The 26,095-nt window shown below is 41.2% G+C and overlaps 1 protein-coding gene across 3 annotated transcripts in view; it reads left to right on the top strand.

Annotated features, from left to right (window-relative positions):
* The first annotated feature begins 12,681 nt into the window (after window positions 1-12,681).
* srbd1 (S1 RNA binding domain 1) overlaps window positions 12,682-26,095 on the top strand; it is a 319,766-nt gene continuing 306,352 nt past the window's right edge. For 2 of the 3 annotated variants that reach the window (XM_063055672.1, XM_063055670.1), the window contains exons 1-4: window positions 12,682-12,706; window positions 17,766-17,803; window positions 18,460-18,536; window positions 20,485-20,713. In XM_063055672.1, the coding sequence (XP_062911742.1) occupies window positions 17,801-17,803; window positions 18,460-18,536; window positions 20,485-20,713 (309 nt within the window). In that variant the 5' untranslated portion in view covers window positions 12,682-12,706; window positions 17,766-17,800. The other variant, XM_063055671.1, reaches the window with a different exon arrangement.

Raw genomic sequence — 26,095 nt, 5'->3', positions numbered from 1 at the left:
CCCCTCCAGTTCACCTACCAGCCCCGACTAGGAGTTGAGGATGCCATCATCTACCTGCTGAACCATGTCTACGCCCATCTGGACAAGCCAGCGAGCACTGTGAGGGTCATGTTTTTTGACTTCTCCAGTGCGTTCAATACCATCCGCCCTGCTCTGCTGGGGAAGAAGCTGACAACGATGCAGGTGGATGCTTCCCTGGTGTCATGGATTCTTGATTACCTGACTGGCAGACCACAGTACGTGTGCTTGCAACACTGTGTGTCCGACAGAGTGATCAGCAGCGCTGGGGCTCCACAGGGGACTGTCTTGTCTCCCTTTCTCTTCAGCATTTACACCTCGGACTTCAACTACTGCACAGAGTCTTGTCATCTTCAGAAGTTTTCGGATGACTCTGCCATAGTCGGATGCATCAGCAAGGGAGATGAGGCTGAGTACAGAGCTACAGTAGGAAACTTTGTCACATGGTGTGAGCAGCTTAATGTGAAAAAGACTAAGGAGCTGGTGGTAGACCTGAGGAGAGCTAAGGTATCGGTAACCCCTGTTTCCATATGTTTCCATCCAGGGGGTCAGTGTGGACATGGTGGAGGATTACAAATACCTGGGGATACGAATTGACAATAAACTGGACTGGTCAAAGAACACTGAGGCTGTCTACAAGAAGGGTCAGAGCCGTCCCTATTTCCTGAGGAGACTGAGGTCCTTTAACATCTGCCGGACGATGCTGAGGATGTTCTATGAGTCTGTTGTGGTCAGTGCGATCATGTTTGCTGTTGTGTGCTAGGGCAGCAGGCTGAGGGTAGCAGACACCAACAGAATCAACAAACTCATTCGTAAGGCAAGTGATGTTGTGGGGATGGAACTCGACTCTCTGACGGTGGTGTGTGAAAAGAGGATGCTGTCCAAGTTGCATGCCATCTTGGACAATGTCTCCCATCCACTACATAATGGACTGGGTGGGCACAGGAGTGCATTCAGCTAGAGACTCATTCCACCGAGATGCAACACAGAGCGTCATAGGAAGTCATTCCTGCCTGTGGCCATCAAACTTTACAACTCCTCCCTTGGAGGGTCAGACAGTCTGAGCCAATAGGCCGGTCCTGGACTTATTTCCTGGCATAATTTACATACTATTATTTAATTATTTATGGTTTTATTATTATTTAATTATTTATGGAGGAACTGTAACGAAAACCAATTTCCCCCAGGATCAATAAACTATGACTATGACTATATACGCACCCCCAGGAAGTGACATTAGTTTCTTCCAGAAAATTACTAATATTATGGTAACGGAAACAGAAGGTCTCTTGATATGTGGGGGAGACTTAAATTTACAATTACAACCAAAGTTAGACTCTTCCAATAGAAAAACTTAAGAAACAAAGTTTTTACATGAGAAAGTTAACACTCTTTTTGAGGGTGTTGGTCTAACTGATATAGGGAGGGATCTTTTCCCTGATAAAAGGGATTACACTCATTATTCTGCCCCCCATTCCGTATATACAAGAATAGACTATTTCATAACATTTGGAAAAGATAAAGACAAAATAAACACCTGTGGAATTGGGACAATAGATGTAAGTGACTATGCACCTATGTATTTATCTGTTGATTTTTACCTACAACCAATGAATACTATTTGGAAACTAAATTCAAGTCTACTCAATGATTCCTATTTTAAGGAACAAATTAAAAAAGAAATTGGTCTTTACTTAGAATTCAGTGATAATGGAGAGGTTTCACCTCCCATTCTATGGGATAGTATGAAAGCTCTCTTTGGAGGGAAAATTATAGCGATATCTTCACATGAGAGAAAAATAAGGAATAAAACATTAGAGGAATTACAAAATAAGCTGAAGGAACTAGAAAAAACACAAATTGAGTTTAGCACAGAATACACTGGAGGAAATTTTAAAAATTAGGAATGAAATTGATAGTTTGGCTACACAAGAAATTAGAAAAAATGTAATGTTTTTGAAATAGAGGCACTCTGAAAGTGGATCTAAATCTATGAAAATACTGGCATGGAAACTGAAAAAGAAAGATAGCAAAAAATACAATTCATAGAATTAGGGATCCAAGAACAAAAGTGATAAAAAATGAGCTAAGTGAAATTCAAGAAGCTTTTGAAATGTTTTGCAAAACCCTATATTCCAAAGCTCCTGGGGAAAGCATAACCCAAATTGACACCTTCCTGAATTCTTTAGAGTTACCCACTTTAAGCAAAGAACAAAATAGAACGATGACTGCTGACATAACTGAAGCTGAACTAAAAACTGCTATTAGTAGGCTTAAATTAAGCAAGTCACCAGAATCAGATGGATATACGGCAGAGTGGTATAAGGAATTTAGAAATGAGTTAATTCCTGTTTTACTCCCCACACTGAACTGGGCCCTAAGAAAGGCACAAATGCCACCCAGCTGGAAGGAGGCGATAATCTCAGCTATACCGAAAGAAGGCAAGGATAAAATGGAATGTGGGTCATTTAGACCAATATCTGTTCTTAATGTGGATATTTGCCTCCATCATGGCCAAACGATTAGAAGAGTTTCTACCCAAACCGATACATAATGATTAGACAGGTTTTATACAACAATGCCAAACACAAGACAATAAACGAAGGACACTTCACATTATGGACCATATAAAAAAAATGTAATTGAAGCAATAGTGGGAAGTGTGGATGCTGAAAAGGCATTTGATTTGGTTAATTGGAATAGACCTAGAATTCATCTCAAAACTTTGCAATTAGCCAAGGAAAAGGGGGGATGGGACCTACCTTCTTTTAGAGATTATTATTTTGCAGCACAGTTGAGAGCTGTGATATGCTGGTGCAACCCATCATATGACACTCATTGGAAAAACATTGAGGAGAGGATACTTTCCATCCCCATACAGGCAATTTTAGCTGATAACAACCTACTAAGTTACGTAAATACTACTGATAACCCATGGGTGAAATGGACTTTTAAAATATGGAAAACTATTATAAAAGAATATAAACTAGAGAGAGACATTGCAATTCTTAAATGGTGTGCATTTGACTCAGATTTTGCACCGGACAAACTGGATGCTAGATTTAAGGACTGGACAGCTAAAGGAATAACAGCTATTTGCAATATAATGAAAGAAGGAGCACTGTTCAGTTTTGAAATGCTCAAAGAGAAACACTTATTAGAAAAACAAGACTTTTATCGATATTTATAGATGCAACAATATGTTACTAGGACAGTTAAAAATGTAACCAAGGCAAGTACATGTCTGATAGAGCTATTTACAACAACATATAATTCAGAAAACGGTAGTAGAATAATTTCAAGCATGTATAAAGGTTTGTCAAATCTTAAAACAGATTCGACTTCATACATTAAAACAAAATGTGAGAAGGAAGGAGGGATAATACTAACTGAGGAAGACTGGACAATAATATGGAGGTATCAATGGAAGTGTACCAGTTCACAGAAATGGAGAGAGTTCGGGTGGAAAAACTTGATAAGATATTTTATTACACCCTCTCAGAAATCCCATTATGATAGTAACCTCCCTGTTTGATGGAGAAATTGTGGTAACCAAAATGCAACCCATTATCATATTTTCTGGGAATGCCCCGTTATCAAAGACTATTGGAGTGGGATACATAATGCCCTACGAGACATCTTTAAATGTGAAATACCCTTAGAGAGTAAGACCATATATTTCGGGTATATACCTCAAGAATGGTTGAAAAGAGATAAATATTTAATGAATGTACTGCTGGTGGCTGGTAAAAAGACCCTTAGAAGGAAATGATTATTACAGGAGAGCCCAACTTTAAATGTATGGATGGAAATTACAATGGACATTTACAAAATGGAGAAGATAATAGCATCTGTTAATCATAAGTAGGAACAATTTTATTCAAACTGGAATAAATTGTTTAACTACATAACACCTCATAGGCCTGATTTTATTCTCACAAGTCAATGAATATGCTGTAAAAAAAAAGATGACTCCCTACTTTGTACAAAGTTTTCTGCTGTTGATTGTTCTTTCTTTCCTCTCCTTTCTATAAGTGTATACTTCAGATAAATATTGTGTGGAGATTTGTGACAAATATGATTATGTGATATATATGTACAGTATCTGAAATACATCCCATGGAAAGTTTTGTTTGATGATGAACTTCAATAAAAAATAAATTACAAAACAAGAAATTCTTAGAGGGTTTTATATTAATTCCTCATACTGTGGGAAAGTTCCCAAAGGCTAGATTAATACACTTTCCAATACAACACTTAAATGGTTTAGAGAGTCATATTTCTTATGCTAGTTTACATGATATCCTGATGCATTATATAAATCATGAACATAGTAATCATTTGAAGTTTATTTACTGCATGCAGATGTTGCTGGACAGTGTAGCAGTTAATAAATATTCATAAACATATTTGAGAAGATGGTGGGTAATTGCCTTCCTGAACCACTACTGTCCTTGTGTTAACGTTGTTTCCTTTGGTGCTGCTGTTGATCCTGCAGTACCTAGACCTAGTGACACTGAAGGGAAAACAGGATGTTCCCAAGTCAGAGTGATGTGTGACTGAGGGCACCTTGCAGGCGATGCCATTCAAATAAAACTTGTCCTGGAAATGATAGGGCAGGTTTGTGAGGAACTATTGAAAATAGAAGTAAATAGAGTTATGACAATGAGTTCTGTATTTCATATGTCACTCAGTATATCTCTGACAACAGAAGTAATTGCAGTCATAGATATGTTTAATAAAAGGCATTTTGTCAATGGGGTAACATCTTAAAACCCTACACAACTGGCTTTATCATACATATGTAACAAAAACTATTATAATTCATCTTATGCTGTTTTGAAAGCAGTCTTAAAAGTTAACATAAACAAAGTTACTAAAACAATTAAACTTCAAATGGACTGGGATTTTTGCCAAAACTGCATTGTAGTAGGACAGGCAGCGAGCTGTGGCAAAACTACCTCAAAATCTTATTATAATGAGAAACTGGCTATTGGTAACACTGCATCTTTCTGAATGTATTACCTATTTTCTATCTCCTGTATACTGATCGCATATCCCAGTAAAATCAATACATCATTATCTGAGGTCATGAGGTTGATGTGGCAATAAAAATGATAAAAGAATTGTGTTTCAAAAGATCAAATTGTTCAATCATAAAAGCTACTAGATCCAGATAATGTCTGCTGAATTGTTAAATGTGCCCCTGTTATGACACTTGACAGTGCATTACAAACCTTAACTACTTGCTGTATGATTTTGTCTTATATGTTCCTTTTAGATAGCCATGAAATCACACTTTGTCCTGGCCAGCTCCTTCATCTATTTTAAAAATACTAAAGACATAAGTAATTTGTTCTCAATTAATTATGTCTAATATTTCACAGCCTTCCTTCTCAATCACAATGTGTGCCATCCCATTCTGTTGTTTGGGGAGAATAGTCAAGTGTTATATCAAAGACTATTTAACACAGTAGCACAACAAGTAGGGTGGTTGCCTCAGATTTCCACAAAATCGGGTTCAATCCCAATCATATGGGAATCGTGCTAGTCAGAGTAGAAATAGGAGGATATTTCAGATGAATACATGGCTTGAAAAATGGTGCAAGGGGGAGGGATTCAAATTTCTGGGGCATTGGAACCAATTCTGGAGGAGGTGGGACTGGTACAAACAGGACGGTCTGCACCTGGGCTGGACTGGAACCAATATCCTCGGGGGAGCGTTTGCTACTGTTGTTCAGGAGTATTTAAACTAATGTGGCAGGAGGATGGGAACAAGTGCAAAGAGACAGAGGGGTGTAAAATGAGGATAGAAGCAAAAAGTAGCAAGGTGAAAATTAAAAGTGGCAGGCTGGCAAATCCAGTGCAAAAATCAAAAAGGGCCACTTTTCAACATAATTGTATAAGGGCTAAGAGTGTTGTAAAAGCAAGCCTGAAGGCATTGTGTGTCAATGCAAGGAGCATTCATAACAAGGTGGATGAATTGAATGTGCAGATATGATATAGTTGGGATCACAGAGACATGGCACCAGGGTGACCAAGGATGAAAGCTCAATATTCAGGGATATTTAATATTCAGGAGGGATAGACATGAAAGAAAAGGAGGTGGGGTGGCATTGCTGGTTAGAGAGGAGATTAACGCAATAGAAAGGAAGGACATTAGCTGGGAGGATGTGGAATCGATATGGGTAGAGCTGCGTAACACTAAGGGGCAGAAAACGCTGGTGGGAGTTGTGTACAGGTCACCTAACAGTAGTAGTGAGGTTGGGGATGGCATTAAACAGAAAATTAGAAATGCGTGCAATAAAGGAACAGCATTTATAATGGGTGACTTCAATCTACATATAGATTGGGTGAACCAAATTGGTAAGGGTGCTGAGGAAGAGGATTTCTTGGAATGTATGCGGGATGGTTTTCTCAACCAACATGTCAAGGAACCAACTAGAGAGCAGGCCATTCTAGATTGGGTATTGAGCAATGAGGAAGGGTTAGTTAGCAATCTTGTTGTGCGAGGTCCCTTGGGTAAGAGTGACCATAATATGGTGGAATTCTTCATTAAGATGGAGAGTGATATAGTTAATTCAGAAACAAAAGTTCTGAACTTAAAGAAGGGTAACTTTGAAGGTATGAGATGTGAATTAGCAAAGATAGACTGGCAAATGATACTTAAAGGCTTGATGGTGGATATGCAATGTCAAGCATTTAAAGATCGCATGGATGAACTACAACAATTGTTCATCCCAGTCTGGCAAAAGAATAAACCAGGGAAGGTAGTGCACCCGTGGCTGACAAGGGAAATTAGGGATAGTATCAATTCCAAAGAAGAAACATACAAGTTAACCAGAAAAGGCAGCATACCTGAGGACTGGGAGAAATTCAGAGTCCAGCAGAGGAGGACAAAGGGCTTAATTAGGAAAGGGAAAAAAGATTATGAGAGAAAGCTGGCAGGGAACATAAGAACTGACTGTAAAAGCTTTTATAGATACGTGAAAAGAAAAAGATTGGTTAAGACAAATGTAGATCCCTTACAGTCAGAAACAGGTGAATTGATCATGGGGAACAAGGACATGGCAGACCAATTGAATAACTACTTTGGTTCTGTCTTCACCAAAGAGGACATAAATAATCTTCCGGAAATAGTAGGGGACTGAGGGTCCAGTGAGATGGAGGAACTGAGGGAAATACATGTTAGTAGGGAAGTGGTGTTAGGTAAATTGAAGGGATTAAAGGCAGATAAATCCCCAGGGCCAGATGGTCTGCATCCCAGAGTGCATAAGGAAGTAGCCCAAGAAATAGTGGATGCATTAGTGATAATTTTTCAAAACTCGTTTAGATTCTGTATTAGTTCCTGAGGATTGGAGGGTGGCTAATGTAACCCTGCTTTTTAAAAAAGGAGGGAGAGAGAAACTGGGGAATTATAGACCAGTAAGCCTGACATCGGTGGTGGGGAAAATGCTAGAGACAGTTATCAAAGATATAATAACAGCACATTTGGAAAGCGGTGAAATCATCGGACAATGTCATCATGGATTTGTGAAAGGAAAATCATGTCTGATGAATCATAGAATTTTTTGAGGATGTAACTAATAGAGTGGATAGGGGAGAACCAGTGGATGTGGTATATTTGGATTTTCAAAAGGCTTTTGACAAGGTCCCACACAGGAGGTTAGTGTGCAAACTGAAAGCATACGGTATTGGGGGTATGGTATTGATGTGGATAGAGAATTTGTTGGCAGATAGGAAGCAAAGAGTGGGAATGAACGGGACCTTTTCAGAATGGCAGGCAGTGACTAATGGGGTACCGCAAGGCTCAGTGCTGGGACCCCAGTTGTTTACAATATATATTAATGACTTAGACGAGGGAATTAAATGCAACATCTCTGAGTTTGTGGATGACACGAAGCTGGACGGCAGTGTTAGCTGTGAGGAGGATGCTAAGAGGATGCAGGGTGACTTAGATAGGTTAAGTGAGTTGGCAAATTCATGGCAGATGCAATTTAATGTGGATAAATGTGAGGTTATCCACTTTGGTGGCAAGAACAGGAAAACAGATTATTATCTGAATGGTGGCCGATTAGGAAAAGGGGAGGTGCAACGAGACCTGGGTGTCATTGTACACCAGTCATTGAAAGTGGGTATGCAGGTACAGCAGGTGGTGAAAAAAGCAAATGGTATGCTGGCATTCATAACAAGAGGATTCGAGTACAGGAGCAGGGAGGTACTATTGCAGTTGTACAAGGCCTTGGTGAGACCACACCTGGAATATTGTGTGCAGTTTTGGTCCCCTAATCTGAGGAAAGACATTTTTGCCATAGAGGGAGTACAAAGAAGGTTCACCAGATTGATTCCTGGGATGGCAGGACTTTCATATGATGAAAGGCTGGATCGACTAGGCTGATACTCTCTGGAATTTAGAAGATTGAGGGAGGATCTTATTGAAACTTATAAAATTCTAAACGAATTGGACAGGCTAGATGCAGAAAGATTGTTCCTGATGTTGGGGAAGTCCAGAACGAGGGGTCACAGTTTGAGGATAAAGGGGAAGCCTTTTAGGACTGAGATGAGGAAAAACTTCTTCACACAAAGAGTGGCGAATCTGTGGAATTCTCTGCCACAGGAAACAGTTGAGGCCAGTTCACTGGCTATATTTAAGAGGGAGTTAGATATGGCCCTTGTGGCTAAAGGGATCAGCGGGTAGAGGCAACAATAAAGTATAAAGTATGGAGAGAAGGCAGGTACACAGTTCTGAGTTGGATGATCAGCCATGATCATACTGAATGGCAGTGCAGGCTCAAAGGGCCAAATGGCCTGCTCCTGCACCTATTTTCTATGTTTCTACGTTTCTAATCACTGGTGTGGATTATGTGGAGTTTCCTTATTCTCTCTGGGGGTTGTTGTTGTTGTTGTTGTTGTTCGTCCTTCGTAGTCGAAGATGACCATGGCTTCAAAGTCAAATGGGAGATTGGTGGCTGTGGGTCCGGAGGTGACTGATGAGGCCAGTCCGGGCCCTGAAGGCTCTCCCACATGTGGGACACAAGTGGGTGGGTGCTGTCGTGGTAGTGGATGCTGCTCGGGCCTTGCGCACAGCACGCTTTCGTTGCGCCTCGATGATGCGCCTGACTTCAGCTGCACGGGCTCCTGTGGTGATCTTGCTGCGCGAAGCTGGACGGTCGAGGGCAAGCGTCTCCCACGTGTTGATGTCGACACCCAGGCCTTTGAGGGATGCTTTGAGGCAGTCTTTGTAACGTTTCTTCTGCCCCCCCACCTGAGCGCTTGCCCTGACACAGTTCTCCGCACAGCAGCTGCTTAGGCAATCTCTGGGGGTACATGGGTTTCATTAGGGTACTCTGATTTCCTCCTATGTTCCAAAGACACTTGTTAGTTGATTGGTTGATCATAGTAAATTGTCCCTACTGTGCAAGTGAGAGGTAGAATCTGGGGACAGTTTATGTGAATATGGGAAAACTAAATTAGGATCAATGTAAAATGGGATCCTTAGTGGTTAGCATGGATTCAACAGGCCAAAGGGGCTGTATCCATGCTATATGACTCTTTGAACAATGTAGCTCATCTTCAATTATGTGGAAGTTAAAAACAGTGTTGATTTGATTTAATTTTTCAAATGAGTAACAAAATGTATTCATGACAGCAGTGCAGCTGATGTAGTCTGCATGGACATCATTGTGACTTTTGCTAAGATTCCACATGGGATACATGGCAAGTTGTCAAATTTTATCCAAAGTTAACTTGGTATAGGAGGCGGAGAGTGATGATGGTGTATTGTTTTTGATTTGTCAAGCATATTATATGTACGTAGCCGGCACAGCATCACCGTGGCTCACTGACGCCACCTTGCATCTTCTATATGACCAGTGGTGTAACAATTTGGCCATCAATGCTGGTGGTACAGCATTGCTAATGTTGCTGATAGAGGATACTCTGAGGCTACAGAATGAGATCGATTAGTTGGTAAGATGGGCAGAGCAATAGCAAATGAAAAAATGCATGGATAGGAAAGGTTTAGAGGAATATGGGTCAAACATGAATAAATGGGAATAGCTTGGATGAGAATCTTAGTCCACGAGGACCAGTTGGGTCAAAGGGCCTGTTTATATGCTCTTTGACTCCATGAAATTTAATACTGTGAGAAATAATGTAATGCAGTTTAGAGGCCTGATCAGAACAGGATGTGCACATTGAATAGTCAGGCCTAAGTGAGTATTAAGTATCTGAGGACCCTTGAAGATGGCAGTACAAGTTTATAAGGTATGAAGAAAGCAGAAGAAGTGATTTCTTTCATTACTCAGGATATAGGAAAACAGGCAGTCTTTATTACAGCTTACGCTATACCACAGCTCGAATATCATTACAGTTCTAGTCTCCACACAAGAGAAAGAACATGGTTTCATCATTTAGGACCTCCACCATCCAGGACATGCTCTCTTCTTGCTGCTGCCCTCAGGAAGGAGGTATAGGAGCCTTAGATCCCACACCACCAGATTCAGGAATAGTTATTGCCCACCAACCATCAGGGTCCTGAAACAGAGTGGAAAACCTCACTCACCTCAAAAGTGAACTGATTACACAACCTATGGACTAACTTTCAATCAAGGACTCTGCAACCCATGTTCTCAATATTTATTATTACTTATTATTATTATTACTTCTTTTTCTTTTTGCATTTGCAGTTTGGTTGATTGTCCATCTTTGTGTGTGCATAGTTTTTCATTGGTTCCATTGTGTATCTTTCACTTAGTGTGAATGTCCACAAGAAAATGAATCTCAGGGTAGTATATGATGACATATAATAGATTATTTTTGAACTTTGATGATTGTACAGGAGATTGCAGAAGAGATTCAACAAGATGTTCCTTATAATGAAGTATTTCATTTGTGAGATAGGGTGGCTGGATAAGGTGGGATTTGTTTTCCCAGGAACAGCAGAATCTGAGGGAACACTGAAAGAGATGTAAAAAAATTCTAAGGTATACAAAAGATTTTTTTTTCCTTTTTCAGAGGTTCATAAAATTAGAGAACATAGATTTAGGGCAAGTGATAAGAAATGCAGTAAAGAACTTTTTTACCCAGAGATAGTTGAAATCTGGAGCACGTTTCCTGAATGGGGTGGTGATGTCAAGTGCTCTTATCGTATCTGGACAAGCTCTTGATTTGCCTTGGCATTTGGGGTTATAGACCAACTGCTGGTTAATGGGATAAGTACAGATGGGGACTTGGATGATTGGCTTTGATGTGGTGGGCCAAAAGACCGATGTCTATACTGTGTGACCCAATCTATCAATGAAATATGTGGCTATGTGATGAAGTTATGGAATGGGAAAATACATTATCTATGGTCATTTCAATATCTATTGGATAAAAAAGTCTACATTATTTTATATGATTATGAATACACGTAGTCCTTTTTTATTGTCATTTAGTAATGCATGCATTAAGAAATGATACATTATTTGAGAAGCAACAATATTTAGGCAAACTAGGGCATTTAAAGCAGTTGACACAGTACAATCAACTGATAAATAGAACTAACACCATTTTCATTTGATCTTTCTAAGAAGCTAAACTACAAAACTGGGAGGGAGTGTTCATGGTGGAGGGGGGAGGGGTGGTGAGTGAGGGGAAATCCAAAGATAGGTTCACAGGTAAGTCACCAGGAGAAAACTTGTTACTAGTATGATTATGATGATCTGTCTATGGATGGATAGACAGTAGAACATACTGTACGGATGCAGAAATAGGCCGTTCAGCCATTTGATCCAACACTACTTTCCTAACCTTTCCTTATTCTCCTTGATGCTCCTATTATCTAGTGATCTTTCAATAACTAAGCCTCCACATCCCTTAATGTAGAGAAGCAGGGTATTGTGTCCTCATCCCAGATGGATGACCATGGAGAGACATTGAAGACATTTGTGAAAATAGTGAGCAGTATTGAGTTATTGGGCATCAACATCTCAGGCTCTGCTTTGGCTCGACTTCATTAGAGTTTGAGGAGATTTGATATGTTATTGAATTCCCTTGCAAACTTCTACAGATGTATGGAAGAGAGAATTCTGACTGGTTGTAGCACTGCCACTTATGGAAGCTCCAATGCAAGAGACTGTAAACTCAGCCAGCTCCACCAGTCACAACCCTCCCAACCATTGAGGACATCTTCAAAAGGCAGCATTCATCATTAAGGATCCTCGCCATTTGGGACATAGTCTCTGGATACTACCAGTGGTGAGGAGGTACAGAAGCCTGAAGACTTACACTCAACGACTTTGTACCACTTACTTTGTAATTTATAATATTTTTATGTCTTGCACTGTACTGTTGCCGAAAAATAAAAATCATGTCATATGTCAGTGACATCTAAGCATTTCACCACGAAAGACGTAAGTGCCATAATAAAGCACCAGTAATCATTAGAGCTTTCGGCTGAGTGATAGAAACTGAGCAGTTGACACAAAAAGGTATATTGCAATCCTACTTGAGTATGAATCAAATTTTATTTATTTCTCGTTCTGATTAAAACTTCATCTCCCACCAATTTGTCTCTTTGTGGGAGTGAAAGACGATTGATATTGGTGAAGAGCCATTGGTGAACACCGACATGCACACAGCCAATAAACTTTCTACTAGTGCGCATGCGGACTTCTCAGAGAAAGGCGCACGGGACGCTTTGCAGGTTCGGGCAGGGAAGCAAATATATTTTGTATTATTTTAGGTGTGCCTGGAATGAACGGCATTTTATTATTCATGGCAAATAATCATTGAAAGTGTACTATGTTGACAAAGTGAGAACTATGCTTACGAACAATAATTAACGCCCCTCGGTTTGAATGATCAACGGGAGCTTTCAGCTGGCGGAAGCGGGGAGCCTTTTAGTGAAGGAACCGTGCCGGTCTTGGGACGTGGAGGCGGATTGTGTTCATCAGATTGTGTAGTGGTGAAAACTCGGTAAATTTATAATGTGCTGCCAATTCCTCCACTAACCGATAGCATCTAGAGAAAGAAGGCAGAACACGGTCGGGTTTGCTTTGTGGGCTCGGTGGAGGGAATGCTGGTGTGAGCCCATCCTTAGCAGAAGTCATCCACAACCTGTTGCATTTCTCTGATGCTGTAAATCTGCGGCTGAGTTACCAACCGCTTTCATTCTGTTATATCATTTAGAAATTTATTCGGGGTGAATTGATCACTGCCGCTATTATTTAAAGATACCGCAACGACTCTCAATTACTGGTTCCTAAAGGGTTGCATAAAGAGCTAATTTTACGATAAACCAATAGAGAAACGGCATGTGCTGATAAGTAAAGCATTCAATTTCTTTAAGATAACACCTGCTTGCTATTAAATACATTTACAGTGGATTCCAGTTAATTGGGACATCGGGCCAGCCACTTTTTTTAAGACATTTCTTAAAGACCAAAAACTAATTGAGAAAATAGACGGATCCCCTTCTTAACTTGGAATACTGTACTGCTTAATAGAAGAACGTAATTGCTAGACACTACACCATGCTCAGAGCGAGCAGGTTTGTGCTTGTTTACATTCAAAAAAGAGTGTTTTTTTTTGTCACTGATAGTTCGTGAGAAATAAATTAATAAAATTCAGAACTGTTTTGCTCACGACCTTTACAAGCATTCAGGCTTGCAGATGTCAGAAAAGGCCTGGAGTGAAAATTAAATGATTTCACTACTTCAATAATTTAAGAACTACAAAGAATTTGAAGTTATCAAAAATCATCTTGAAAGTTTAAATGAAAATTAAGATTTGGAGGATGCAATCATCAAAAGGGTTATATGAAGGCATTCCATTATCTACACTAGAATAATGGACTGGCTTCCTCAGACTGTGCTGATTTTGTTCATTTACAGTCAATCAAAAGAACCCTGCAGTGTACATAAGATGTATTCCTCTGTCGATAACTATTAGGAGCTAATACACAGTTTTATAATACTGTAGTAGTATTGATAGTGTTCTAATTTGTTCTGTTTTTCATTTAAATGCATAATTCTTTACTCAGTTAAATGATAGATTGTCTTTTTTATATACTTTTTAAACTATTTCCATGAATCTGGCTAATTGGGGCAGCTGCCTAATTAGGCCAAAATGTACTGGTCCCGATGTGAACCAACTTGCTGGAATCCACTCTTTACACCCATTGACGGCAGGCAAAACAAAAATCTTACACATGATGCGCAGCACGAATGAAGCATTTGCTTTCATTCCTGCCACAACCTGCATTCCCTTTATCCACTTTTTTATGTTCCTGAGAAATATTTGAAACTGAATACCAGTGTTCTTAACTTATGTATGATGTTTGATTTTGATGTAAACTTCTGGCTGTATCTATTCCATCAGTAAGAAACAACCTTGATCTATTATGCCTGTGCATTTTCATAGACAGTGAGTAATTATCATATTTGTTTTCCAGTCCCTGCCTTTCCTACTGTTGTCACCTGATCCACTCTTAAAAGCTTTTGAAATCTCTAAACTCCTTTCAATAGTGACTTCTAGCACACCCTGTTTTAATCCATCAGTATGCATGCCCTCTGCTTCTAAAACTTTGGAATTTGCTCTGTAAAACTTGGCCCCTGTGAAATTCAAAAATACTAATAATCTGAAGTAAAACCAGAGAATATTGGAAATAGCAGATCAGGCAATGTCTCTAGAAAAAACTATTTTAGATTGATGATGTGGTGAAACATGCTGCTGTTTTTTTTCTTGCTTCTGTATATTTTACACTTCCTTTATGTACAAGTTTTTAGTTTTACAATCTCCCAGTACTTGCTTTTATGGAAACATGAGGAAATCTGCAGATGCTGGAATTTTAAGCAACACACAGAAAAGTTGCTGGTGAACGCAGCAGGCCAGACAGTATCTCTAGGAAGAGGTACAGTCAACATTTCGGGCCGAGACCCTTCGTCAGGACAAAGGGTCTCGGCCCGGAACGTCGACTGTTCCTCTTCCTTGAGATGCTGCCTGGCCTGCTGCGTTCACCAGCAACTTCTATGTGTGTTGCTTGCTTTTATGGATTTGTTCTTGATTAATTCCTTGAAATCTTGTGCTGTGTTAAAAAAATCTGTATAGTTGCAGTTCAGTGCTTGCTGCACAGGTGGATGTCTTCACATAACAGCTTTGTTTTCCAACATTTGTTAATATTTAAGCATTGTTCCAAAATTAAAATCCTCACCTTTATTTTCAATTACTTCCAGGCCTCGTCTGATTCGATCTCTGGATTTTTGAATCCTACTATGCTTCACATATCTGCTGTTCAATACTGACCTCTTCATTGCTCTGTGTTTCAGTTGCCCCTTATTCCCTCAAGTGCTAAGACTTTAGACTCAGGAAATTGCTTCCAAAACGGTATTACTTCTCTGCCTCTTTAATTAGGCTGCTATAAGACATGGTCCTCTTTGTAGTTCACACCATGTTGGTATATTGAATGCACTATATTAATCAAAAATATTATTATTTGCCATTTGATTATTGGTATTGGTTTATTGTGACATGGACCAAGATACAGTGAAAACATAGTCATAGTCATACTTTATTGATGCTGGGGCAAATTGGTTTTCGTTACAGTTGCACCATAAATAATAAATAGTAATAAAACCATAAATAGTTAAATAGTAATATGTAAATGATGCCAGGAAATAAGTCCAGGACCAGCCTATTGGCTCAGGGTGTCTAACCCTTCAAGAGAGGAGATGTAAAGTTTGATAGCCACAGGCAGGAATGACTTCCTATGATGCTCAGTGTTGCATCTCGGTGGAATGAGTCTCTGGCTGAATGTACTCCTCTGCCCACCCAGTACATTATGTAGTGGATGGGAGACATTGGTCAGGATGGCATGCAACTGGCCAGCATAGTATTGTAAGATATCCATATAGATAATTTCAAAACTTAAGTACCATGAGGCAGTACAAGGAAAAAACTATAACAGAATGCAGAATACTGGACAGGGTTATATGCAACCATATCAGTGTTATTAAGGACCTTGAAAAATGTGGAATCTTACATCTTTTTTGGATATTACTATCCCTTGCTTCCAGTTACTTGCAATGCATTGCTTGACAAGACAGTCTGCTTCTAGTAGAAGTACCTATGATGCGTCAATGTGCAAGTCAACATTCCTCTCCTTCAAGATGATCTTTGAAACCTACTTCTTTAAACACATTCTAATAGCACTATACCAAATGTTGACTTTTAATGCCCTCTAAGAAGCACTTTGAGACAATTTTATATATTGGTAACACCACAAATTCAAGGCAAACCTCCAGCTTTCCGATAGGAAAAACCTGTCAAAATGGCATTGGTAATTTGTTGTGTTAGGCCCTCCCAGAATGTAGTTACATTTAGTTGTGATGTTGCACCTAATGCCTTTTGCATGTGCTATTGACTTCCCCCCCATTAGGGGATGGAAAGGATAAAGGAGTGTTGGAGATATGTATGTACAGATTTTCAGGATTTTTGTGAAACTGCGAGTTAGCCTACCAATTTTCTAGATTGGCATGTATGATTTATGTTTGTACTAAATTTAACTACAGTTGAAATGGGCATGGTTCTAAATGTCGAATGCATAGTTATAATGATGGACTTACAGTAGATGCAGTTTCTGCACGGATGAATCATAGACATACACAGAGAGCTAGCCTGTGCCCTTGGTGTGAACATCGTAGATTTAGAATGTCATGTCTTCATATGGTATAATGCATTCAGGCATACACTGATATCATGCAAGTGTTTGCAGTGAATCTGTTACATGATGTGTAATTGACGTACTTTAAAAATGGCAGACAACACTGAAAACATTGCAAAAATTTGAGACCAAATTTATGAAATTGTATTAAAACACAGAATGCAAAATTGGGAGAAAATGGCAATTTAGTATTAGAAATAGTATATTTTTCAGATTTATTATAATCACAAAATTTCAATTAAGTTCAGCTCTTATTTATTTCTCCTTGATATATGTGCAAGTTGTTGTGGACTGTTTGTGTTCAACTTTGAGAGAGCTGCCAAATTAGTTGTCTTTTGGGTTGCAGTTGTGGAGGTTTAACCTTTTTTTTTAAGAGCTATTGTATCCTGTTCCAACTTCTAATGTTTCTTGACAGACAGGTTATAATCTTGAAAAAAAAACTACAGAAAAAGTTGCACAGAATTTTAAATTGTCCTGTTCCAAACTATTTTCAAAATGGGTCACAGTAATGGCAAAAAACACCATGTAATGCCAAAGGTCAGGCAGCATCTATAGGAAGAAGTACAGTCGACGTTTCGGGCTGAGACCCTTCGTCAGGACTAACTGAAAGAAGAGATAGTAATCTCTTACTATCTCTTCTTTCAGTTAGTCCTGATGAAGGGTTTCAGCCCAAAACATGGACTGTACTTCTTCCTATAGATGCTGCCTGGCCTGCTGTGTTCCACCAGCATTTTGTGTGTGTTGCTTGAATTTCCAGCATCTGCAGATTTCCTCGTGTTTATGTAATGCCAAATATGTCTTGTAATAATAATCAGAAATGCTATTATATAGTCTATTCTATGCTTACTTTGTATGACTGCTAGATTGTTTGTATGAACAGCAAGTTCGGAAACAACATATTAAGCCATTCATTAAATACAAGAAAAGGCATGAAATGGCACGCTATTGGAATGGAATTTTTATTTGTTTTTTTCTTGTATTGAATGTTCAGAATAAAAATTCATGAGTTATTTACATGTATGTTTAATATTTTTCTTTACAGAAGACATTGAAATACGTTGACTTCAACAGTAATGCATGGTACGTAACATTTTAGGCATTATAATTTTTAAGTAATAAAAATGGTAAAAATTTAATATTCTATTAAAATGTTCTAAGCAGAAGGTGAATATGAGAAACAACGTAATAATGAGTAGCATAATTGCTTTATCTACAGGTATGATAAATTTGCAAGTCTGATACATCATATTATTTTTGGCATTGAGAGTAATGTTCAAAAGTTCAAAATTTGTTTATTATCCAAGTAAGTATACCATATTCAATTTTGAGGTTCATTTTCTTACAAGCAGTCACATCAAAGAAAGACAATAGAATTCATGAGAATGTAGAATATTTACATCACTGCCTCTCACATCAGGCACACTAATAAAAGATGAAAGAACTACAAATAATGCTAGTAATTGTCAGTCTGTTAAAATTAGAAAATAGTTTGTGCACATTAAAATGATTTGCTGAAAGTCTGAACAATGATTAGAATGACAATGCTATTGCTTATATTATTGTCAGGCAGTTTCCTGCTCTGCCTGTGTAACTTTAATATGGAAGTTTCATGGTTAAATTCGTATCAGACAATTGACAAGAATATCTTTGGTGCTGGTTGGTTAGATAGCAGTCTCGTTTGATTATTATAAACTTATTTTTTTCGATAAATTACACTGATTCAAATTAATTTACAGATGTCAACAACCAGTCAAAAAAGACCATTTTCTGAAGAAGAAGAAGAAGAAGAAAAAGAAGACTCATTTCTGGATTTGTAAGTTCATTTCTTCAACATGTTTGATATTTTAAGTTGTAGTGAATATTATTCTCCTTTCCTTCTGATGCATTTGAAATACTGGGTACCTTCAAATATATTGGCTTATTTTGTTTTATTTATTAAGTAGATTACACTTATTTACAAGTTTGCTGCTGACTCATGATTGCACTACCAGATCCAGCTCAAACTGCATCAAGTTTGTTGATGACACAACAGTTGTGTGTCAGCAGACAGGATGGAGATAGAGAGGCTTGTCAAAGAACAACATCCTGAGTCTCAACGTGGTCAAGACAAGAGAGGTGATTGTGGACTTCAGGAAGGCACAGGGTGACCACTGTTCATTACACATCAATGGCTCGGCCACGGAAGGAGTAAAGAGCACCAAGTCCCTTGGTGTGCACATAACGGACTATCTCACCTGGACCCACAACACCTTCGCACTAGTCAAGAAGGCACTGCAGCATGTACAGTTTCTGAGGGGAGTTGGGGGGTGCAAGGCTCCCTGCCTGCATTCTAACAATTGACAATAAACTGGACTGGTCAAAGAACACTGAGGCTGTCTACAAGAAGGGTCAGAGCCGTCTCTATTTCCTGAGGAGACTGAGGTCCTTTAACATCTGTCGGAGGATACTGAGGACGTTCTACGAGTCTGTGGTGGCCAGTGCAATCATGTTTGTTGTTGTGTGCTGGAGCAGCAGGCTGAGGGTAGCAGACACCAACAGAATCAACAAACTCATTCGTAAGGCCAGTGATGTTGTGGGGATGGAACTAGACTCTCTGACGGTGGTGTCTGAAAAGAGGATGCTGTCCAAGTTGCATGCCATCTTGGACAATGTCTCCCATCCACTACATAATGTACTGAGTGGGCACAGGAGTACATTCAGCCAGAGACTCATTCCACCGAGATGCAACACTGAGCGTCATAGGAAGTCATTCCTGCCTGTGGCCATCAAACTTTATAATTCCTCCCTTGGAAGGTCAGACACCCTGAGCCAACAGGCTGGTCCTGGACTTATTTCCTGGCATAATTTACATATTACTATTAATTATTTATGGTTTTATTACTATTTAATTATTTATGGTGCAACTGTAACAAAGACCAATTTCCCTCGGGATCGATAAAGTATGACTATGACTACAAGAGCACTATTGAGAGTAATTGTCTGGCTGTACCATTGTGTGGTACGTAAGCTGCAAGACATTGGACTGTAAAACCCTACAAAGGATATTAAAACCGATGAGAGGATCACGGCGGTCTTCCTCCTTGCCCTATTGGTGACATTTGTTGTGGATCCCTACCACCCATCCCACAATCTCTTTGACCCACTACCATTAGGAAGGAGGTACAGGAGCATCAGGACTAGGACCGCCAGGCCGGGTAACAGCTTATTCTGAGACTCGTGACTACCTGCCATCACTGAGGTTTTGTCACTAGGACAGTGAGCTGTTGACTGTACCGTTTACCTGTGCTGCGCAATCAGTGGAGTGAGATGAGGAACTTTTTTTTATTATCTTTGTTGCAATACTGAAGTATTTAATTTTTTTTAATAGACTTAATTTACTTTTCTTTAGAAAAGAAACACTGTAGTGCAGGGTTTTCCAACCTTTTTTATGAGATGGACATCTACCGTTAACCGGGGAGTCCTTGGATCCCAGGCTGGAAGACCCTGCGGTTGATTGCATTATTTATATTAATTTCCAACCGTGCAAGCCACATTTCTTCATTCCAACTACTAAAAGAGTGTCCGATTATGGGAGCATGGAGAGCCTTTTGCTTCTCTTTGCCCCATGAGAACTTTATGTATTAGAGGAGTTTCTTTTGCACAGGTTCATTGTCCTAACTTGCAGAGCATTTCCAATTTTTTCCCCCGATTATTGTGTCAAATGGAAAATATTCTTCTACTTGAATCTAATTCCTTTAATCACATATGTTTTTATCATATAGAGCTTCTGATCCTGATTCTGAGGAAGAATGGGTGCCAAAAACTACAGTAGCAAAAAAGTCCAAAAAAGTTATTGCAGGGAAAACAGTGACTGCAAGAAAGAAAATAAAGTCCGAACAAGAAAGTACTGCAACCAAAAAGGCAACAGTGAAAAAATCTACCAGCAAAACAGCCGTTAAAACGACCAGAAAGAAAACAAGGGAGAAACCTCATGTGGACCAGAATATTATGGTGCGAAAGTTATTTTCTGTCAAGGTTGACAAAAGCAACAGGCTAATCATTAGATGTAATTGTGGTACACTAATACATTGTCAATGGGGTGGTAAGAACATAGAACACAGAACATAGAACAGTACAGCACAGTACAGGCCTTTCGGCCCACAATGTTGTGCCGACTCTTAAACCCTGCCTCTCATATAACCCCGCCTACCTTAAATTACTCCATATACCTGTCTAGTAGTCTCTTAAATTTCACTGGTATATCTACCTCCACCACTGACTCAGGCAGTGTATTCCACGCACCAACCACTCTCTGAGTAAAAAACCTTCCTCTAATATCCCCCTTGAACTTCCCACCCCTACCTTAAAGCCATGTCCCCTTGTATTGAGCAGTAGTGTCCTGGGGAAGAGGCGCTGGCTATCCACTCTATCTATTCCTCTTATTATCTTGTACACCTCTATCATGTCTCCTCTCATCCTCCTTCTCTCCAAAGAGTAAAGCCCTAGCTCCCTTAATCTCTGATCATAATGCATACTCTCTAAACCAGGCAGCATCCTGGTAAATCTCCTCTGTACCCTTTCCAATGGTTCCACATCCTTCCTATAGTGAGGTGACCAGAACTGGACCCAGTACACACAAAATAATTTGCAGATGCTGGGATCAAAGCAGCACTCACAGCACGCTGGAGGAACTCGGCAGGTTGGGCAGCATCAGTGAAAACGATGAGTCGACGTTTCGGGCCGGAACCCTTCGTCAGGACTGAAGAAAGAAGGAGGGGGAAGGATTTGAAGAATGCTTGTAGGTTCAGTTGAAAAACCAGTAATTTGAAAGACAAAGGGGTGGGGGAGGGGAAGTAGGGACGTCATAGGCAGGAAAACAATGGGTAGTAGAAGGAGGCGGAACAATGAGGGAGGTGATAGGCAGCTGGGGGAGGGGGCAGAGTGAAATAGGGATAGAGGAAGGGAAGGGGAGGGAATTACCAGAAGTTGGAGAATTCTATGTTCATACCAAGGGGCTGGAGACTACCTAGACGGTATATGAGGTGTTGCTCCTCCAACCTGAGTTTAGCCTCATCATAGCAGTAGAGGAGGCCATGTATGAACATATCTGAATGGGAAGGGGAAGCAGAGTTGAAGTGGGTGGCTACCGGAAGATCCTGTCTGTTGTGGCGGACGGAGCGGAGGTGCTCGACGAAGCGGTCCCCCAATCTGCGCCGGGTTTCACCAATGTAGAGGAGGCCGCACCGGAAGCACCAGATGCAATAGATGATCCCAACAGACTCACAAGTGAAGTATTGTCTCACCTGGAAGGACTGTTTGGGGCCCTGAATGGTGGCAAGAGAGGAGGTGTAGGGACAGGTGTAGCACTTACGCTTACAGGGATTATTGCCATGTGGGAGATCCGTGGGGATGGACGTGCGGATAAGGGAGTCGCAGAGAGACCAATCCCTGCGGAAAGCGGAGAGGGGTGGAGAGGGAAAGATGTGCTTAGTGGTCGGGTCCTGTTGAAGGTGACGGAAGTTGCGGAGGATGATGTGCTGGATCTGGAGGCTGGTGGGGTGGCAGGTGAGGACAAGGGGAACTCTGTCCCTGTTGTGGTTGCGGGAGGATGGGGTGAGGGCCGAAGTGCGGGAAATGGAGGAGATGCGGTTGAGGGCATCATTGATGACAGTAGAAGGGAAACCACGATCCTTAAAGAAAGAGGATATTTGAGATGTCCTGGAACGGAAAGCCTCATCCTGGGAGCAGATGCGGCGGAGACGGACGAACTGGGAATAGGGAATGACATTTTTGCATGTGGCGGGGTGGGAAGAGGTATAGTTGAGGTAGTTATGAGAGTCAGTGGGCTTGTAGAACATGTCAGTGGACATCTCCTCTACTGCCGTGATGAGGCTAAACTCAGGTTGGAGGAGCAACACCTCATATACCATCTAGGTGGTCTCCAGCCCCTTGGTATGAATAAAGAATTTTCCAACTTCCGGTAATTCCCTCCCCCTCCCTTCCTCTATCCCTATTTCACTCTGCCCCCTCCCCCAGCTGCCTATCACCTCCCTCATGGTTCCTCCTCCTCCTTCTACTGCCCATTGTTTTTCTGCCTATGGCGTCCCTACTTCCCCTCCCCCACCTCTTTGTCTTTCAAATTACTGATTTTTCAACTGAACCTACAAACATTCTTCAAATCCTTCCCCCTCCTTCTTTCTTCAGTCCTGACGAAGGGTTCCGGCCCGAAACGTCGACTCATCGTTTTCACTGATGCTGCCCGACCTGCTGAGTTCCTCCAGCGTGCTGTGACTGGACACAGTACTCCAGGTGTGGCCTAACCAGAGTTTTATAGAGCTGCATCATTACCCCGAGACTCTTAAACTCTATCCCTCGACTTATGAAAGCCAACACTCCATAAGCTTTCTTAACTGCCCTATCTACCTGTGAGGCAATTTTCAGGGATCTGTGGACATGTTCCCCCAGATCCCTCTACTCGTCCACACTTCCAAGTATCCTGCCACTTACTTTGTACTCTGTCTTGGAGTTTGTCCTTCCAAAGTGTACCACTTCACACTTCTCCGGGTTGAACTCCATCTGCCACTTCTCAGACCACTTCTGCATCCTATCAATGTCTCTCTGCAATCTTCGACAATCCTTTACACTGTCCACAACACCACCAACCTTTGTGTCGTCTGCAAACTTGCCAACCCACCCTTCTACCCCAACATCCAGGTCGTTAATAAAAATCACGAAAAGCAGAGGTACCAGAATCGATCGTTGTAGGACACCTCTAGTCACAACCTTCCAATCCGAATGTACTCCCTCCACCATGACCCTCTGCTTTCTGCAGGCAAGCCAAATCTGAATCCACCTGGCCAAACAGCCCTGGATCCCATGCCTTATGACTTTCTGAATAAGCCTACCGTGTGGAACCTTGTCAAATGCCTTACTAAAATCCATGTAGATCACATTCACTGCACTACCCTCCTCTATATGCCTGGTCACCTCCTCAAAGAACTCTATCAGGCTTGTTAGACACGATCTGCCCTTCACAAAGCCATGCTGACTGTCCCTGATCAGACCACGATTCTCTAAATGCTCATAGATCCTATCTCTTAAGAATCTTTTCCAACAGCTTTCCCACCACAGACGTAAGGCTCACTGGTCTATAATTACCCGGACTATCCCTACTACCTTTTTTGAACAGGGGGACAACATTCGCCTCCCTCCAATCCTCCGGTACCATTCCCATAGACAACGAGGACATAAAGATCCTAGCCAGAGGCTCAGCAATCTCTTCTCTCGCCTCATGGAGCAGCCTGGGGAATATTCCGTCAGGCCCCAGGGACTTATCCGTCCTAATGTATTTTAACAACTCCAACACCTTCTCTCCCTTAATATCAACATGCTCCAGAACATCAGCCTTACTCATATTGTCCTCACCGTCATCAAGTTCCCTCTCATTGGTGAATACCGAAGAGGACCTCGCTCACTTCCACAGCCTCCAGGCACATCTTCCCATCTTTATCTCTAATCGGTCCTATCCTCACTCCTGTCATCCTTTTGTTCTTCACATAATTGAAGAATGCTTTGGGGTTTTCCTTTACCCTACTTGCCAAGGCCTTCTCATGCTCCCTTCTTGCTCTCCTCAGCCCCTTCTTAAGCTCCTTTCTTACTTCTCTATATTTCTCAATAGACCCATCTGATCCGTGCTTCCTAAACCTCATGTATGCTGCCTTCTTCCTCCTGACTAGATTTTCCACCTCACTTGTCACCCATGGTTCCTTCACCCTACCATTCTTTATCTTCCTCACCTGGACAAATTTATCCCTAACATCCTGCAAGAGATCCCTAAACATCGACCACATGTCCATAGTACATTTCCCTGCAAAAACATCATCCCAATTCACACCCGCAAGTTCTAGCCTTATAGCCTCATAATTTGCCCTTCCCCAAATAAAAATTTTCCTGTCCTCTCTGATTCTATCCTTTTCCATGATAATGTTAAAGGACAGGGAGCGGTGGTCACTGTCCCCCAGATGCTCACCCATGGAGAGATCTGTGACCTGACCCGGTTTGTTATCTAATACTGGATCTAGTATGGCATTCCCCCTAGTCAGCCTGTCAACATACTGTGACAGAAATCTGTCCTGGACACACTTAACAAACTCTGCCCTGTCCAAACCATTGGAACTAATCAGGTGCCAATCAATATTAGGGAAGTTAAAGTCACCCATGATAATAACCCTGTTATTTTTGCATCTTTCCAAAATCTGCCTCCCAATCTGCTCCTCGGTATCTCTGCTGCTACCAGGGGGCCTATAGAATACCCCTAATAGAGTAACTGCTCCCTTCCTGTTCCTGACTTCTACCCATACTGACTCAAAAGAGGATCCTGCTATATTACCCACCCTTTCTGTAGCTGTAATAGTATCCCTGACCAGTAATGCCAACCTTCCTCCCCTTTTGTCCCCTCTCTATCCATTTTTAAAGCACTGAAATCCAGGAATATTGAGAATCCATTGCTGCCCTGGTGCCAGCCAAGTCTCCGTAATGGCCACTACACTAGCTCTCAGTTCATCACTTTTGTTCCTGATGCTTCTTGCATTGAAGTACACGCATTTTAGCCCTTCTGCCTTACTACCTTTACACCCTTTATTCTGCTTCTCTTTCCTCAAAGCCTCTTTATATGTTAGATCTGGCTTTACTCCATGCACTATACTTGCAGTTCTTGGATGACCTTTATCCTCCTCCACCTCACTTTGCTCTAACACTCTGGTTCCCCTCCCCCTGCAAGTCCAGTTTAACCCCGCCCCCCCCACCACCCCCGGAGCAGCACGAGCAAACCTTCTTGCGAGGATGTTAGTCCCCTTCCAGTTCAGGTGCAACCCATCCCATCGGAACAGGTCCCAGCTTCCCTGGAACAAGGCCCAATTGTCCAGAAACATGAAGCCCTCCCTCCTGCACCAACTCCTTAGCCATGTATTTAGCTGCATTATCTTCCTATAATGTGTGCACACATTATCTTGCCTCACTAGCACGTGGCACGGGTAGCAATCCTGAGATTGCAACCCTGGAGGTCCTGTCCTTCAACTTTGCACCTAACTCCCTAAATTCTCTTTGCAGGACCTCCTCCTCCTTCCTATCCACGCCATTGGTCCCGACATGGTTCACGACATCTGGCTGCTCCCCCTCTCTCCTGAGAATACAGAGAACTCGATCCAAGATATCGCGAACCCTGGCACCAGGGAGGCAACAGACCATCCGAGATTCTCGATCTCTCCCACAGAACCTCTTATCTGCCCCCTAACTATCGAATCCCCTATCATTACCGCTCTCCTCTTTTCCCTCCTTCCCTTCTGAGTAGAGGGTCCAGTCTCGGTGCCAGAGACGCAACCACTGCAACTTGTC

The sequence above is a fragment of the Mobula hypostoma genome, chromosome 8, assembly GCF_963921235.1.
Source record: "Mobula hypostoma chromosome 8, sMobHyp1.1, whole genome shotgun sequence".
NCBI classification, from domain to species: domain Eukaryota; kingdom Metazoa; phylum Chordata; class Chondrichthyes; order Myliobatiformes; family Myliobatidae; genus Mobula; species Mobula hypostoma.
Note: the sequence above shows the minus strand (reverse complement) of the source record. Positions and strands in the feature narration are given on the sequence as shown.